General features: G+C 30.6%; 2 protein-coding genes and 1 long non-coding RNA gene across 6 annotated transcripts; 1 reads left to right on the forward strand and 2 right to left on the reverse strand.

The window, feature by feature from the left end:
* Positions 1 to 177: 177 nt before the first annotated feature.
* Positions 178 to 17,037, reverse strand: LOC126917279 (laminin subunit gamma-1). 4 transcript variants are annotated; one of them, XM_050724020.1, is made up of 28 exons: positions 16,907 to 17,037; positions 16,565 to 16,690; positions 13,256 to 13,409; positions 12,044 to 12,410; positions 10,861 to 11,119; positions 9,202 to 9,503; positions 8,810 to 9,015; positions 8,390 to 8,493; positions 6,555 to 6,743; positions 6,153 to 6,378; positions 5,803 to 6,059; positions 5,487 to 5,659; positions 5,293 to 5,425; positions 4,996 to 5,220; positions 4,720 to 4,908; positions 4,283 to 4,468; positions 4,003 to 4,205; positions 3,710 to 3,925; positions 3,358 to 3,628; positions 3,115 to 3,293; positions 2,909 to 3,039; positions 2,733 to 2,843; positions 2,407 to 2,605; positions 2,097 to 2,334; positions 1,827 to 2,002; positions 1,574 to 1,756; positions 1,372 to 1,489; positions 178 to 1,240 (listed from the first exon to the last, which is right to left on the reverse strand). In XM_050724020.1, exons 4-28 carry the CDS (start codon positions 12,194 to 12,196, stop codon positions 1,005 to 1,007), a joined length of 4,863 nt encoding a protein of 1,620 aa, XP_050579977.1. In that variant the 5' UTR covers positions 12,197 to 12,410; positions 13,256 to 13,409; positions 16,565 to 16,690; positions 16,907 to 17,037; the 3' UTR covers positions 178 to 1,004. The 4 variants fall into 4 exon arrangements, with proteins under 4 accessions (XP_050579977.1, XP_050579985.1, XP_050579991.1 ...); XM_050724028.1 differs by having other exon boundaries at positions 16,845 to 16,978; XM_050724034.1 differs by lacking the exons at positions 13,256 to 13,409; positions 16,907 to 17,037 and having other exon boundaries at positions 16,565 to 16,685.
* Positions 13,973 to 16,402, reverse strand: LOC126917363 (rhythmically expressed gene 2 protein-like). Its single transcript, XM_050724118.1, has 2 exons — positions 15,760 to 16,402; positions 13,973 to 15,281 (listed from the first exon to the last, which is right to left on the reverse strand). Exons 1-2 carry the CDS (start codon positions 16,039 to 16,041, stop codon positions 14,811 to 14,813), a joined length of 753 nt encoding a protein of 250 aa, XP_050580075.1. The 5' UTR covers positions 16,042 to 16,402; the 3' UTR covers positions 13,973 to 14,810.
* Positions 17,038 to 17,149: 112 nt separating the features above from the next.
* Positions 17,150 to 18,782, forward strand: LOC126917376 (uncharacterized). Its single transcript, XR_007710924.1, has 2 exons — positions 17,150 to 17,274; positions 17,373 to 18,782. It is a non-coding gene; the product is annotated as an uncharacterized LOC126917376 (long non-coding RNA).
* Positions 18,783 to 18,932: the final 150 nt, after the last annotated feature.

Consider the following 18,932-nt stretch of genomic DNA (forward strand, 5'->3'; position numbering starts at 1 on the left):
ATGAATTCCCTTTCCCAATTGCAGGTAATAACTAGATTGAAATATCCAAGTATTTTATATATATTATATTAATTTCAACATTTCACAATATTTTAATCTATCTTGTAGGTTTTGGTAGATGATATATTAATCTTGATATATTAATATTTGGTTAATTATTAATAACACCATATTACATACTCTCCGACATATTGTTTATTTTGTATTCATATTAAATATGTATCAATATTTTTATAAAAATGTTATATTATACACATATAAATTGCTGCATAATGATACATATTATAAAATACATTTGAGTTTCCGTTTCCCTTTCGATTTTAAAAATGTTTTCCCAATCTTTAATATTTCATAAATAAGTCATACAATGTATTACATACAATTTTGTATATTAGAAATTAAAACAATTGCCTTCTTTCGGAGGAACTTCTGAAGCTTTCTCAGGACTTAAAAGGAGACTATAAAGTATGGCAATTACAATAAAATGATTGTATATAGATACTATATACATGTTTGTACATACGTACAAAGTTGTATTACAAGTTGTATTACAAAAATGTTGAATAAATTGAATAATGTAAATGGCCTGGTAATGATAACGGAAAGATATGTCTACTATATGAAATCTTTGGTATGATGATCATTATTTTAGTCGCTCGTATATATAAGCACATGGTATTAATTTTCAAGAAGAAATGCAAGATCACATTATAAATGATGTGTTAAATAAAATGATTTAAGTGTAAATATACAAATATCATCCTGCTTCTGTGACGATTCACTAGTATAATATTAATTTTATCGTAAGTCTGTAATCAAAATATGATTTATAATTTTTTAAGATAGTTATAATGTATAGTATACATTCTTATTTCAGAAGGATATATAACTAATTTTGCAGCTATTATTTTGAACATATTTTTATGCTTATTTTTTCCTTTAGTGCATGTAAGGCACCTCTAACGCTATGAAATAAACTTTTAAGTATAACTTTATATTGTAGTTTAGGGTTCCAGTCGTACACGATTGTTACAGATGGCAGGCAAAACTTTTCTTATATCATCAATGTTCTCAACTTCCATTCTTAGCCTACTGACCTCATCTTCATAATTCTTTACCCACTGTGTTTGCAAATTTTTTGCATCCGTTAAATTACGAATTCTTTGATCTAGGCTTGCAGCTACAATTTCCTTTTCAGCTGCAGCTAAACGTTCTTCTAACGGATTTAAATCAGTATTATCTAAAATAAAGAAATTCAAACGTATAGATACTGTGTAGATACACATAGAAAATGTGTAGTTTTAAATAATGAATTTAATCTAAAAAAGGTACAGATAAATTAAAAAATTATGATACAAAACAATAACGTACCAATTTCCGGTAAATTTTCAAGTTCTTTTATTATTTCAGCTACTTCGGTTAGAGCTTTATCGAGTTGTTGCGATGCTAGCGTTACATTAATCTTAGCTAGACTAACTTTATGATTTGCCTAAAAATGATTGAATAACATTGTAATTATATTATCGTATAGTATAGTTATTACAATAAATAGTACGTGCAACTAATTCCTTACTTCGGTTGTAATATTTGTATCTTGTCCACTTCGTTTCTCGTATTCCTTCATCATGGAATCTGTAATATCAACTCTTTGATGTAATTTTTCAGCTTCGTTTCCTACACGAAGTGCTTCTATTTTAGTTTTATTTGCTTCTGTTCTAATAGTGTTCGCTTTTGCACTGGCTTCCTCTGCATGCGTCTAATATAAACATATTTCGTTTTCAGCGTATAATAAATTATATATTACATATGGGATTAATTGTACTAACTTGAGCATCTTGTGCTATCTCACGCGCACTTTCGGCTTTATATTCAGAACCATCTAATATCTTTTCAGCTTGTGAAGCTTTCTCCTTGGCATCCATGATTAATGATTCAATATTTTTTATATCTTTTAAAGCATCTTGGGCTTTAACGCGTTCTCTTTCTACTTCAGCATGAAATTCTAAAAATAATATTATAATTGAAAAATACATTTATTTCTCTCCCTTTAAAGAAAAAATATTATCACTAGTAAAAATACTTGATATGATATGTACCACCCAATTTCTGTAATGTTTCCTGAGCTTCTTTTAAAGTCTGATCTCCTCGTTTGACAGCATCATCTACTTTTTCATTTGCTTTATCTAATTCGGCTACAAGTTCGGCAGTAGCCGCTTGCTGATCTTGTACTAACTCTATTAACTCCTCGCTCTTTCTTACTTTCTCTACCATTTCATTTATAAGATTTTCGTTTTGATCTAACAGCAATTGTGCTTGTTCTTTCAATCGTAATCCCTGTAATGTATTTTATCGTCAATATTTAAATTACTTTCGGTAACAATAATAGTTGTCATAGTTTAAATTTACCTCATTATTTACGTCTTCAACTTGATTTCTCAATTGCTCGATGTCAACAGGTGGAAGTGCTAAATCGAGAATCAATAAATCTATTGCTTCTTGCGAAACTGCGGATGATTTAGTGGCTGCTATGCTGGTAAGATTTTTCACCTCACTCATACGATGAGCTAGTAACTCTAATTTATTTTCTAATCCTCTAATATCATCACTAAATACAAAATAAATTTTTAGAAGAGATACAATACAGATAAGATGATTTCGAAAACCATTAGTATAGATATTGGTAATAATTACGTTATTACCAATATTCTAAGATAAAGTAAATAAGTACATACGTCATGTTAGAATATTTTGCTATAGTTTTTTTTGCGAGACTATAAGCTTCCATTGTTGTATTTCGCGCCTGTTCTGCCAGTGCATGAATCTTTTTCGCTTCATTAACATTTCTGTAAAGTTTGGACAATGTTGATTATGAAGAAATACTAAAGGTTTATAAAATTATATTACTTACAATTCGGCAAAGAGACGCGCGTCTTGCGCGATTGAAGTCATTTGTATATTCTGTTGACCAACTTGATCCGCACGTGATTTCGCTTTTGATAACGCAGTTGCTCCATCTGTGGCTAAATAGTCTTCTGTGTCCTAACATGTTTAAAATCTGAGTTGAACTTCCAATTTTATAAATTTCATATAATATCATATCAATATTATTCTTACGGTTAATTGAGCATGTATTTTATCAAGCACTTTTTCTGCTTCATCAATGTTCATTAAACCTTCCAAAGTAGTTCTATGTGCATCAAAAGCAGTCAGGTTCACAGTTTGTGCAATTTCTTCAATTTCATTCAGCTGATCACGTAATTCATCAAGTTGTTCCACCAACGTTTTATTTTCATCTAAAATATTTTTTAAATATAATCTCATTTAAAAAGTATGAATTATTGAATAAATTATACTTACTACCAGATCCTTGTTTAGCAATTTGTAAAAGATTCTTTACTTTATTCTGAACGTTTTTCAATTCTTTTTCAAAGTCCGAATCTTTTATAACTGTCGGACTACTGTTAATCTTTTTGAGCGTATTTCCTAATTCAGCTAAGCGTTCTCTATGACTATTCACCGCAGCTTGAACAAGATTGTAACAATCAGGACAATCGACGCATCCATTTTGTCTGTTATGTTTGTTCTCTTTACAACGATCACAGCGTCTTCCTTCTACATTGGGGAAGCACTATAATACAGGATTAATTATTCTAATAAATGCATACAAATTAAACTTTCCATTGTATAGCATAACATTTTATAAACTTACTGGACATTGTCCACTAGCGTCACATTGCAGGTCTTGAGAACCGATATTATCACAATCACAAGGCTTGCAACCTTCTCTACTGAATCCATATTGATAGGAAACACATGCATCACAATGTTGTCCAGTAATACCAGGTCTACATTCACATTGACCAGTAACGGCATTGCAAGTACGATTGTAAGATCCTTCAGCATCGCAATTGCAAGGCGTACATCCCTAAAAAACATGTGATTATTTAACTTAGGCAAACAGTAATAATCATACATTATGAAACGATTAGCCGATTGAAATACCTCTCCACTTAGAATATGATAATATCCTTCTTCACATTTATCACAATTTCGGCCGGTTACATGAGGCTTGCAAGTACAATGACCTGTTAATTGTTCACAAGGTGCTACTCTACCATCACTGAGTTCGACTGTGCCTGGCGGGAAACATTGGCATAGCTTACATCCATCTTCTTTACGATCAGACAATGCGTCTCCGTAATATCCTGTTAAATGTTATAAACATCGTTATTTATAATTTCAAAAAAGTACATGAAATATATAACAGTTACATTTTACTTACCTGAAAGACATTCTTCACAATGGAAACCAGCTGTATTATTTACACATTTCAAACATTCACCAGTTTCGTGATTGCAATTTCTTACAGCATTCAAGTCGATGTTGTTGTTACAATCGCAAGGCCTGCAAGCTATACCCTTTTCAGGATTTCCGAAGTATCCATCCGAACATGTTTCACATCTAGGTCCTAAAACAAAAAATGATATAAATAATAAAACTATTTAAAGATATTGTAGGACTATTTCATACGTTTGCCACTAAAGGTCCACTGACGCTAATGCTTTCTCGCAATCGGTTGTTCTGATTAGTTTCCGATAAATACGTTTTTCAATACAACTTCCTCTATCCTTGTGTCTAAGGCAAGGACCTATTAGTTTATCTTATTAACGAATCCAAACCGGGACGAAACACTATTTCCTTTAAAGAGATTATTCTTACCTGTTCTACCCAGTGGACATTCAGAACAAATTGGATCAGGATTATTGCCAAGTAATATACAAGGCCCATTGTCAGGACACGGACATGGTTTACAATCGTCAGGTGTACCCTTTAATGGGTGACCGTAATATCCACGTTTACATAATTCACAATTGCTACCAGCCGTATTATGTTCACAGATACACTGTCCTAAAATAAATCGAAAGATATCAATTCTCAGATTCTAGAATAAATTTCTACATTAATCTTCGTTATAAATTCACTCTAAAAAAGTACCAGTTTCAGCTTCACAAATATCTGCATGATTATTGCAATTGCAAGGGACGCAAAGTGCAAAAGGACCACCATTAGGCGGATCATGATGGAATCCAGGTGCACAGGATTCACAAAATTGGCCTACGTAACCATGGGGACATTGACAATGCTCCACCCAATCAGCGGTTTCACCTGCAGCTCCACGGAGGGCCGTCTCCAACTTAACGTCATCTAAGAATCCTCGACCTGTAGAAAGAAAATGAAATGCATCAGTAATTTCATAAACACAATTTTATCTACGAATCCTAATTAAGATACCTTGATGCGTATAGGTGCCACGAATTTTAATAGCTGTTAAGTTCGATAAAATAGACATGAAAGCTCGAGAGGAAAGGCGAGGTTCCCAACCATAACTAGGATGTTCATGCAATTTGAAACGATATTCATGTGGCTGAAATAATTTTTTAATAATTAATAAGCCATTGATATGATTACTTCACTGTCTTACTTACTGTCACTGAAGGTAAATAATTCTTTTGTCCAAAAATTGGTTGTGTAATTTGTTCTCCATTTCCTCCCTCGAGGATTATATCACGAACAGTGGGTGCTGGACCAGCTTCCCCAATTCTTAGTGTAAATAATAAGTCTTGGTTATAAGATGCACGTTGATCCCCGAGGAATCTATCTGCATTTTTCATCAATAAACAATATGATATTTATTTGTATAAATGAAATATAAAGCTTTATTGTGCTTATATTTTCTAAAAATTTTATTCTTTATAGTTCTTATCAAAAAATGCGAAGGGTTTATTATGTATTTGTTTTTACCAGGAGCAATAAAATATGCATTGTCTCGGTCCAATGCCGTGGCATATATCGTTTGAGTAAGAGGATCATAATGGAGTGGTATCGGGTTACCAGCCACGGTAGCTTTCCATCGTTCAGTTCCTCTCACAAACATACTCTCAATTACAACTTTAGAATACCCAGTCGCTGGTCTGCACACTGAGGAATGTCCGTAACAGAAGCATGGTGTACAACCGAATTCATTATCCATTGCAAGATTGAAAAATCCCGGTTTACATCTATTTATGATAGAAACGGTATTATTACTTAGTTTTTCATCTTTATTATACACGTTATACTGTTAAAAATATTAACGATATAAATTTACTAACACTCGACATCGCTTCCCTTCAACATTTTCTTTACAGATACAAACACCATTAGTAGGATCACAAGTTGGTGCATTCGCAAGGGAACCGGCTGCGTTACATTCGCAAGAGGTGCAACCGTATGATCCAAAGTTATAATAATTTGCTGCGCAACGATCGCATTTGTCACCTGTTACACCAGGTTTGCACTGACATTTTCCTTCGCTGTTACATTGTAAACTTCTCGAACCTGTAAAATGGCATCGAATATTTATTCATTTTTTATTTTTAGTAAATATAAAAAGTTTAAATTATTTTAAATATTTTAATCGATCTTTTATAAATTTTTTAAGAATATATTTCAAATCAATTAATAAATAATAAAAAACTGTCAAAATCGGGATGGCGAAGAATGCAACAATTTACCAATTTCGTTGCAGTTACAAGCGACGCAATAACTGTCTTCCGGACGCTGATAGAAATTCTCCCTACAATGTTCGCAATTCGCGCCATCACGATTAGCTCGACAATCCAGGCAGTGACCACCGTGACCAGAGGCCTTGTATAGTTCCTTATCGAAGAAGCATCTCTCTGAATAACCATTGCAGTTACAAGCTGAAAAATAAGGTCATGATATAAATCAAGATAAAATTTAAACAATAATGAATCGCTTGTATATGTATAATAATAAATAATGATAGATTAATATAATGATATATAATATTATACAAAATAATTTTGATAGTGTATTATTTCTTTTAATATGAATAATAACATTATCTAGATATTTACTGGATCCCGAATACCACGGAAGAATTCCGTCCCACCGTGATGAAGTACTAATCATCACATTCACAAGTAATAAACATCCGATTAATCTCATTTTAGACGACCAGTTCATTACACAATTTATAAACAAAGAAAAAACGAATAATTTTTCATAATTATTACCACTCTTCATCAAAATTTGAAATTCATTTTGAGAATGAAAAATTGAATAAATGTTCTTATATATTTTTAGTAAATGATCCACAAAAATATAAGATATATAAAAAGTTGTTTAACTTGGTACAACATAATCGCAATAAATTATAATATATACATGTTTAAACACTGACAAATATACATTTTTTTAACAATAAACACTGTTTGTTTACATTGATCCTTCTATAAGAAATCGTTTACTGTAATTACTAATGACATTTAACGATGCAATAATGACGTCTTGTTAATAATAAGTAATACGTTTAATTGCACTAAATAAAATCAAGACCAACTTGATTTCTTGTTTGAAATATTCACGTCGATACACGATCTAATCAACGCGATGTAATAAATATCTGCTTGTATCGTAGTATCTTGAGCACTGAGCTCGCGATCTACAGAAAAGCTGCATTGTGTGCTCCTGTATTGCCAACAGTCCCCACTTCAGAACAAGCAATGAACGTAAAAGGTAAAGCTGGTTAGGTAATGCCAACGTGATCGTGAACGCGAACTCTCTTCGACTGCTTGAAAAGGTGATACTCGCAATACCGAAGAAATTGTTCTCCCTTGTATAAAATACCTTCATATTCGGTATAACAATATATGTCGATATATTAGATTTATAGCACGCTATTCTATGCCGATCTGCGTTACAAACAAATAAATAATTATCAGTGATATCAATATTAGAGCTAATACGAGATATATCTGTATCATAGAAAAATTAAAAAACTGTAACGACAATAGAAGTTCTATTTGTTAATTTTCTTTTGTTGACTTTTTTCAATAAACAACTGATGCACTTAATAATAATCTTTTTTTTTCTTATTATCTTCTTTCATAATAAGCAAATGATTCTTTTATTAATGAGATGACACTGACATTGACAATATATGAATTCTTTTATCACGTACTTTTACTAGACTTTAATAAGGGATGAAAAAAATGGGGCATAATAATAGGTTTAAATAGAAACTAAATAATAATATGATTATCATTTATAACAATCATATTATCACACGAGTATGTTCTAGTTACCGAGTATAGTACCTGAAAACCCGCCGTTTGAAGAGCAGGTTTGTCAAGGCCCACCTACACACTGACCAGGATACTGACCCTTTATTGAAGATATTCTCTTTTCATTTATACCCAATGATATGCGCGCGTGTGTGTGTATGTGTGAATAGTTACATACATGTATCTTCTTACTTTCTGCTAATTCATTTCTTAACGATATTTCGCAAAATTACGTTATATAAAGCTATTCCAATACGTACGTTTACATTCGTGCGCATCTTTAGTAGTGGCACGTCCCCACGGTGCATCATTATAAAAGGGTAAACACTCGTTGCAATCTGGGCCAGCAGTATTATGCTCGCATCTGTGAATAATTAAATTTTGTCTCTTTCAAATTTGTAGTTGAAAATCATAATATACATATAATAGGTGGAGGAAATTAATGAAAAGACTGACGTAGCCGCATTTGAATATTTTCTTAAAATCTTAGGTATATGAAATGACGCGAAAACTTTTTTATTTTCCATATATGTACGTATTTCCTAATTACTGAACGAAAATTTACAAAAGTACGGAGACGTTTTCCATGATATTTTATATCCCAGATATTATTGATATTTAATCGTCTTTAACCAGTAATAGTATATTGCAAGAACATGTATCTCCATACATTATCTTACCTACATACTCTGCGAGTTCTTCCATCCACGCTGGTACTGTTTACGCATTCTCCAGCATGGCCGTTGCAAGCGCAACGTGCTCCAACGGCGACGTCAGCGATCGCATAGTAGTAGGACTTTAATACATGATCATCGCCAAAAACTTCGTCTCCAAAAGTGTTTAATCTATCCAGAGTGATCCTCAAATCCGTTGCTTGTACCCATTCCTTAAAACGAGGATAGTATTCGTCATTTACTCATTCTAAGATATATTATTTATAAATCATTTTATTATATAGATTTATATAAATCAAAAGTGAAATCTCTATACGATCCTTATTAAGCAGAGTCGCTGTTAATAAAGAAACACGATTTTAGAGAAGAATTATGAAATGATAAAACGAAAACTGTACCTGCAATGCTGGATTAGTTTCGAAATTATATGCCGAAGGTCGACCTTCTAGAGTGGAAAATGCAACAGTGCCCTTGGTCAAAGGCGATATATCGGAATAGTCGGAAGTACACAATACTCTGGTATCGTCTCCCCGTACAGTTTCCTTTAAATCTGGTAAGTCATATGTATCTCTGCAGGTCGCGGAATAGAATTGGAAAGGTTCCCATGGCGACTTTTCGTTCTTCCTCTTATAAATACCCCAACTTTCTGGACGCGGCGACTCGAAAAGTGCTCTAACGTAAGTTATATCGAACGTTTTGCCTATAATTATTTAAAAACACTACGTATGAGAAAACAAGAAAAAATGTAAAAAATAAACACATAAATATTTATTATTATCATTATTAGTAGTACGTAATATCATAATTATATATATATATAAATATTTATATATATATAATAATTAAATATTTTTGGAAAAACATGTTTTCAACTATTTGAATGATTGTTTGAAGAATATCGAAATTATTACGAAATAAAGGGATTCTACGCCATTGTAATTCTTCACTGTAAAGCCAGCGGGGTGCAAGTGGCTGATTCTTTCCTAAATGAACACGTGGTACACAGACAGAGATTCTATGTTCTTCACGTGTTTAAGGAACTTCCACTATTATCCGGATTCTAGAGACATGCTGTTAAAACTAGTTTACACGCGTATGGTAAAACTATTTCATGATAAGGATTGTTTCAAAATATATAACACTATCAATTTGCAATAGAGGAAAATGTCGTAGCGTTATAGAAGTACGGAAAGGTATCTTCTAGCGGCATGTACAATTAGCAGATGCTACAAACGTAACGTTAGCATTTTACTTTTACAAAAGTTTGTATATGTTATCCCTAACTTTAATAATAAATATTTAAATAATACGTTCCCTGTTTGCACAAGAAAATAACTTGAATTTCGCGTGAAATTTTGATAGCAACTTTCACAACTATTTTTAGAGAAAATTTATAAAATATTATAACGGTAAGTAATGATTGTTAAAGAGGAAAGCCTACAAAATAAAATATTAATACAAGAATGAAGGCTCGCTTACATGTATATTTCTCCATCAGTTCGTGGTTCCGAGAATTATCTCATCGCACACGCATCCTCATAGATAAGGATGTGAAATAAAAAGAGATTAAAAAGGGAAAAATAGAGAGCAACAATCATTGAGGACGTGTTAAAAGTTCATCGCGAATACCGATGAATGAACTGCCTTCCTCTATCTATAGTGTAAGATTCATCGACATTATCTACTATAATTCCACAACGAATGATCTCAATTAAAGCGATCCAAACCACAGCCACATTTGAATTAAACCACAATACTTGATACATCGCGGGCAAATTTTAATACACTGAACGTTTTATTGCGATATCATACATAATGAAACTCATTTATTTTGAACTCCATTTATAGGGAAAAATTTTTGGTTAATGCCCGTTCACACGAAATCCTGTCCGTTGAATTCGCTTATCTGAGCGTAAATTTCCATTATATGAACGGAAAATAATAAATAGCGGAGAAAGCCAGTGTATTCTTATTATATATATGAACTGGTAGTTTCGCAGAATTTAGATAAATAGCTATATATAACTATAATCAATGTAGCATCTAGTATATCATACCTAAATGTAGTGTGAGATTAACTTGGTTTGGATATTCGATACCCTCGAACATTGTTTCTGACTGCCACCAAGTTGCATTGTCGTTATTGTCGTGATCGGTAAGGTATAAAGCCTGATGATCTCCGTACTGACATATCTCACAAGATTTCTTTTGGACCCCAGTCTGTTTACAGAATTCTGTTGGTCGATCTTGACCACACGTGTTCGTTGCTTCCATAAGTACGTTAAATGCCGCATTCTCAAAAGGTGGTATACACCTCTATAACACAGATCATTTAAAATCATTTCAAAATCAGTTTAAAAGAACCGCAAATTTTTATTGAAACATTAAAAAAATTCCTTTGTTTTATCATTTATATCTTTTTTACTACATTGGTTCCTTATTATTACTTTCTTATTCTCATGTTCCCAAAAATAAAATTTGGACATTTTTTTCCTGGAAAAGAAATTTCAAATTCTTTTCTTGAAAAAGAATTTTTGAATTTCTTAATGTTCTAATTCTAAATGCTAATATACTATATAGTAGCTCGCGCAAATGTTGCCATCTAGGATGCTAACATTCACATTTCCGTCCCAAGTCGTTCCTACAAAATTATATTTCCTACAGAATTCTTGCAAGGATATATTATCGAAAGAATCTTACTACGTAAATATTGAATTTTAACATCCCTAACAACAAATACAATAGGATGACGTAGAAAATAGGATGATAATATACAGAATTAGTATTTTAGAACTTTTTCGTTCCTTAATACTTAGAGGGTCTATTTAGTTTTATCTCTCCAGCTATCACCGAAAGTTGATGTAACTTGGAACCTTTATTGTGATAACCTAATGTAGTAAAAAAAGAAACCGAAATTCTGATGACTAAGAATAAACAGCAGACTGCTCGTATTTATATTTCTGGAGTAGTATAACTATGAAAAGTGATAAATGCTTACGAAAGAAATCTCGAAATATTCAGATCACTATATTATATGGAACATATAAAAATGCACTATAAATTAATATCGAACTATTTAAGTATATAAGAATCGAATATAACGTCATTTAACGTGTATTACAAATTATTTTCGTTTTACATCAAAATTTTTCAAAATTATGTTTAATAAAAAATTTATATTCACTGTCATTTTTATTTCATAAATATAACAAATAATATATTAACAAAAGGAGCACGAACCTGTGGCTTTCCATTGTCATCGTAGCATTTATCTTCATCTCGATATTTTGGAAATCCACGGTATAATTCGTCTGAGGGGTCAGGTTCTGCAAACACTGCCACCAAGAGGATTGGAATTAACATTAACATCTTCTTATGTCTTCCTCTAGTCATGTTTGAATCTTTTTCGATGACTCTTCTTTGTCGTAATTTCGATCCACTTTTATTCGGCAGAGGTAAATCCGTCAAATTCCCACTTTTTGTAATTTTTTTGAAGATTAGAGCGAGCACTGATTTTCGATCGGGCCCATCGACAAGGACACCCCCAACAATAATTTTTTTATTTTTTACTGCTGAGACCGCATTCCGCGAATCGCCTCTTATCTACCTAATGTTCATTAATCTTTATATTAGTTCTCAGACTCGTTATTCATTCTCAGTATATTGAACTTGATATAAAAATGTTATATGTAACTTTTATAAAAGTTAAAGACTATTATCATATTTATAATTTATATTTTTAAATTATGAAATTTTAATAATTAAATTTTTACAATTTAAGTAAGATATTCTATATTCTATATTCTATTCTATATTTATACATTTTTCTATTAAAAATTAATCACTAAATAAAAACTTAAAAAGAATGGTGAATAGAAATCGCTCAACATAAAATTACCACGTATAATAAAGACGTTATTAAAATTGTGTACGAAAATTTCATAGACTATAATATAAGTAATAAAATCGTCCAAATAATTTTTAATTCAAATTAAAATACTTCTATAATATCACACAGGTGGCGTCTGTTTAAACAAAGTCAAACACCATTTTTCACTTTTTTCAAAAATCTTAAAAATTAAATTATTATATTTAACGATACTTCGTTTTAAAAATCTAGGAGATAAATATGCATATATCCTCTACGAATACAAGTTTCAGATCATGAATCATGAATCGCAATTTGAATAAACATTTATAAAGCTATAATTTAAAAAGTTAAATTGTCGATTCATATATTTGCACAACTTTATTAAGTATAAAAGTAAAACTTTAACAAAAAAAAAAAAATTATGTCTTTAATAATCTTTTACTAAAGTAGCAGTAAAATTTCGACATTCACAATCGCATAAATCACAAATTTGCCGCGAAGTGTTCACTAGTACTTTGGTCAACAGAATTCACACAAGCATCGCGAATTTTGAAAACAGAGAAATTAATTCGTATTCTAACCTCTTCGACCGACGGAGAATTGGAAAACCATGAAGAAAGCCTCTCTCCATGCAACAGCTTAGTGAGAAACTGAACGGGAGGGAGTCTGTGAGTGAGACTGTGGGAAGTCGAATGTGCCGATGCCAATGTTTGTGGTGGTAACGTGCCGCCACTCCTGGTAGAAAGTGTAGGCCAAGAGAAATGTAACGACCAAATCGTTAGGGTTACATTTTGCATTTTATTATTGCCAATATTATATGCAAATATACAATAACATCTTTCTAGATTTTAATTTTTGAATAAGAAAAGTTCGTTTAAGAATTTGAAAAAATATATTCTCTTTATATGTATATAAATTTATATATATTATATATATGTAGATTTATATTAATTAATTAATAATAATAATTTAGAATGTTTGGTTAAGAATATGATTTATAAGAGATTTTTAATTTTGTTAGTTGAAGTGAAAATTAGAGATTATTTGTTAGAGCTCGTGACCAGTATATCTTGCTAGAACGGAAGTGAAAAAGAGATTACTCAGGAAATGATGACTTCTTTCTACTATTATCAATATTGTATTATAATATACTTCAATTTGTTGTTTTCAATTTCTTTAAATAGGATATGTGAAAAAGTAAAGTTTTATTAAAAACATTATTATAAAAATTTGTAAATAATATTGTGTTACTGAGAATGAATGATTAAGGATAACAATGAAAAGAGACGAATACTAAATTGATAACAAATACGATGTATATTGACAAATTGTTTTATGTATAAAAAAATTGTACAATATTTATAATTCGATGTTTATCACTTAGAAAATACTGACAATTTAGACTATTATCTTTTTACCAGGAAATGAGAAGTGATAACGCAAGTCCACCCATGCGTTTATATAGTTTTTAATCAGTGATCGTTTCACTGTCATTAATGTGATTTGATTCACAATTGATAAAAAGTTCAGTTAATTTATAAATGAATACAAGCATGTAAGTTCAATATGTTGAATGAAAATAATAAAGAATTGTAGAAGCAATAGAAAATTATATTTGTATAAAAATATAAATGTATGATAAGATATGTTTTTTCTTTAAGATAGTCTTGCTACATTTATTAGTAGTGATACTAGCATATTATTAGATGTTGCTGAGTTCAGCTAGTATGAAGAGGTACGTAAGTTATTATTAACATTTATATATACATAAAACAAAACTATATGTATGTATGGCATTAGTTATCATCTGAATTATATTTCCGTAACTGTTATTATGATCTTACATTTTCATTGAGTATAACTTAAACATACGTTATATTCATAAAAAATTACATTATGTATATAAGCGTATGAGATATTCCTCGATTTTATCTTATAATTTAACAATAAACGCTCTCATATTCGTAAAATACGATATAAAAAATTCTACTCCTAACAGTCAATTTTTTCAACATGAAATAGACATATTAATAATATTTATCAACGCTATGATTTGTTTGTCATAGACAAATGTGTCTTCTTTTGATGAAATAACGTCTGAATTTTTTGACGATTAAAATATCAGTTTCAAATACATTACATGCACCCATCTAAAAGTGTAGAAAGGTGTACCCTCAAATCTCGAAGATTTCTAAATACGTCCTCCGCAGGGATTTCTTTTTGGTTCCCATCATTATCATGTTGAATAAGAATTGCACTCCATTTTGCGTCTTTAGCACCAATGTAGTCATTATTGACAGAATCGCCAATATGTATCGCTTGTTGAGGACTTATGTTGATACTATGTCGTTTCTTTGTTAACCTGAGCGCCTCGTCAAATATCAAAGTATCTGGTTTCTCCACGCCGAAATCGTAGGATGTTAAGACAAAAGAAAAATAAGAACGTATCCTTGTATCCTCTAGTATCGCTTCCAATCTCTCATCGAAATTCGATATTACTCCCAAAATTAGTTCTTTTTTTCTAAGATAGTCCAGTAACTCGATAGTGCCTGGATACTTGTGCCAGCACATACTCGTGCCATAGCATCTTATCAAACTGTTAGCAACCTATGGGTCATAACGATAAAAAGGGTCATCGATAGTAGGTATGAGTTTGGGTTAAATTCTTTCGGTAATCATTTTTCTTTTTCTTGTTAATAGTACTTCCTTCATCTTATAATATATATTTTTTTATTAATCACGGAAAGCCAAAACTGAAGTTAATAAGAATAAAAATATATTCCTTAGATATAAAATTAGTAATAAAATAAGGAGCAAATAATAATAAAATATAAATGGTTTGTATTCATTTAAAAGGTTCAATTTTCTTAAACGATTTTTAAATTTAATTCATCCTTAAAAGTATTAATTTCCTTTATAATAAATAACACCTTTAAGCCATATTTAGATATGATTAATACTTTCGCAGAACTGTATATAAATGATCGTTTGTTAAAAATTAAATGTGAAAAAATCAAATAAAATATTTGTTTTATTCGTTTCATAATAAAATATAAATTTCCGACATCGTGATGGTTTTTATCACCTTATCTAAAGTAGCATCCGAAATGCAATTGTGTTGGTCCTTAAAAACACTATGAACTAGTTGCCTCCACCAATTTTCCCATCCGATGCCTGTGTGTTTCCCATAAACAGGATGTTCTAGACTAAGCCTATGAAAGCTGTTTTTGAAGCTTCGCGCCAATTTGCGTCGATCAAGTGGCAAGCCGTGCTGAGAACCAATTTTGACGTAATCCTCCAATTTCGTCATCAGCAACGTACCAGTGACATCGAAGGTTATTAATCGCGGTCGGATGATCTTTATCATTTTTAAATTTTATCTATAAAGGGAGATACACCAAATATCTAGCACATTGCTCTGTGACAACAGTATGCAACCAAAAAAATAAACACTTGTTTCACGTCACGAACAGTATTACCAATCTCAACTTCGCGTAACAGAGCTTTTTTAACATTCCCAACGCCACCGGAAGTTAACAATAAAGTCTTTGGAATTTACATATTTTTAATTTATTTACGTATGAAAACGTAGTTTTGATATTACTTCGAATGATGTGATCTTTTTATATGCATTTTATATGTATTGCTTTATTGTTGTAATATGTTGAATGGTTATATCTCTACATTATATTATGTGATATTTAAAAATCTATTTATATCACAAGAATTTAAATTCTATATATAATTATGTAAAGAAATTGTATTATAGTAGTTTTTTGTTTGTAATATTATAATTATAAAATATTGATAAATTCTTATTCATGAAATTTATAAAAATGGTTTGACAAAAATTGTAAGTTATTTAAAAAATAAGTTGAAAATATACTCACGTATGAAACAACAATATCGTGAAGAAGTACAAACGTACAGTAGGTGTGTTAGCAAAGCTCATGCACTAGAAACCAGAATAGGTATACTATTCTCACGCCGTTTATCCGTTAACACGTGACATATTCCTGAAGAAAACATGATACAGATAATAGTTAAAAATACGTACCTATGATATATTTCTACCATAAATTTTAAATTAAAATTAAGTGAAATTAGAATAATTTTAATATATTATAATATAATATTCTTTCGAATCGTTAGAATAGTGTATATGTGTACATGCACTTCTAATCATTTTTGTATAATATTTATAGTGTTTATGTTTTAAAACACCGTCATACAAATAGGTCTAGACACTCGCTAGAAAAACCCGTCCATCTCTTAAATCGAAAAAGATTAAGATATCCTTTGGAAAGGTCTCGTTTTGCGTACAGACAGAAATGAGTAAGTGTCTCTGTTTCTGAGATATTCATAGCATGTCACGCATGCGCAGAACGAGACTTCTTGTCTTCCATGTTGATCTCTCACGACACAATTTTTCAACAATTTCTTTTATGTTTTCGGTATATAAATGTCAAGACCTGTTTATATGACCTTGCTAAAAGGTGACTTATGTATTACATTTGTCTTGAATACATAATAACTGGAATACTTGAGTAATTGAATAATTATAATTTGTTAAAACAATTATGGAGATATAAATTTCGAAGTATGTAATAGGTATTATACAGAAATTGGCAGATTTGTATAAACCTCAATGTTAATTCTTTAATGCTTAAATCTTTTTGTATGAATTCATATCCCCAGGATATATTTCATATTTTCTGCTTTTGTGGCCGAGTATGGAATAGAAAAAATATTTTTACTGGAATAGAGAGACTTACATACCTGATTGTGTAAAAGAATATAAGAGCATAACAATTAATAATAGCAAAAACAATAACAAAAATAATAAAAACGAAATAAGGTTCAAAGTTGTCGGAAAGAAATAGCTATATAGAAAAGAAATTCCTGAACGCTATCTGATCAAAGACTAAAAGAGTAAATGCGAGAAGCTAACACAAAAAGCTGCTAAATCATTAACTTAAGCTGCTATCAAAAGCTGCTATCATATGTTTTATTCACCAAATATACATCAGACAGCGTTAGGAAGGCAATATATATATATATTCTTGACATAAAATATCATACTTAAAGTCATAGATATCAGTGGATAAAGAAAACAAGCTGTCAGAAAACGAATGTATAATAAATTTGGCGTACTAATGTATGCCCGTACATGTTACAGGTGTCAGTATTAATAACTTAAACTGATAGAACTCATAAATTATCTAAATTTTATCGAAAATGCATATTTTATACGATGCAATGATTCATGAAAAGTTGTATGAATTTTATATATAATATTTTAATCAATATTTAACAATTGGAATAAGTACATAATACTTCTCGCGTGATTTTGTTTATCACGCAATAGATAAAAATGTTCATTTAGTATGCAATGTACACAAGCATTATTTTATAAGATGCATGTAAATATATTATATATATATATATATATATATCAGATCGTAGATATAACGTAAAAAACTTCCATTATTTCTATGTACAGTTTTACGTATTTATGTATTATATATAGACGTGTAAAGATATATATAAATTACAAAACATTATTATTTAGTATCTCTAAGAGTAATGACAATAATATGTGCTCCTTATATTCTCTATTGGTACGTATGGAAAATTGTAAGATCTTATTGCGGTCACTTAGAGTTATTTTGTATTGGGAAAAGAAATATCCGGGGGAAGTTTGGCCATTTAACGATCTTTACGCTAATAAAATCTAATTATTGCGCGCGTATAGTTTTTTAGTCACCCTATCATATACGCATTTGTTTGGCTTTGATTCCGTGATTTAAAAACTTACTTTTTATCACTCTAATTACGTGAAAATTATGAAAATATCCCATTAGTATTGCTAATTGGTTCGTATAAAAAATAAAAAGTTAATGATTTAAGAATGACGTCTTAGAACTTAAGAAGAATGGTTTAGAACTTAATTCGTAGAGCAGGGTTTCTCAAACTTTCTGATACCGCACCTAACGTCATGAATATTTACGTATGCATTTGTTCGATTAAATTTTGTTTCTGCTCCTTTGTATTTTGCTTCAAATTAGAAATTTTTGTTCTTATATTTTTCTTTTTTTTTTTATTATTAAGTAAGACATGAATACAAAGAATTTCTACAAAAAACTATCAATATGGATTCATATATAATATTTTGTGTAAGCATTTTGCACTTTCATTCGATATTCAATTTTTGTTTCTTTCCTAAAACTCTCTTGGTCTTAAGGAAATATATTTTTC

Source organism: Bombus affinis, chromosome 1 (genome assembly GCF_024516045.1).
Source record: "Bombus affinis isolate iyBomAffi1 chromosome 1, iyBomAffi1.2, whole genome shotgun sequence".
Classification (NCBI taxonomy): domain Eukaryota; kingdom Metazoa; phylum Arthropoda; class Insecta; order Hymenoptera; family Apidae; genus Bombus; species Bombus affinis.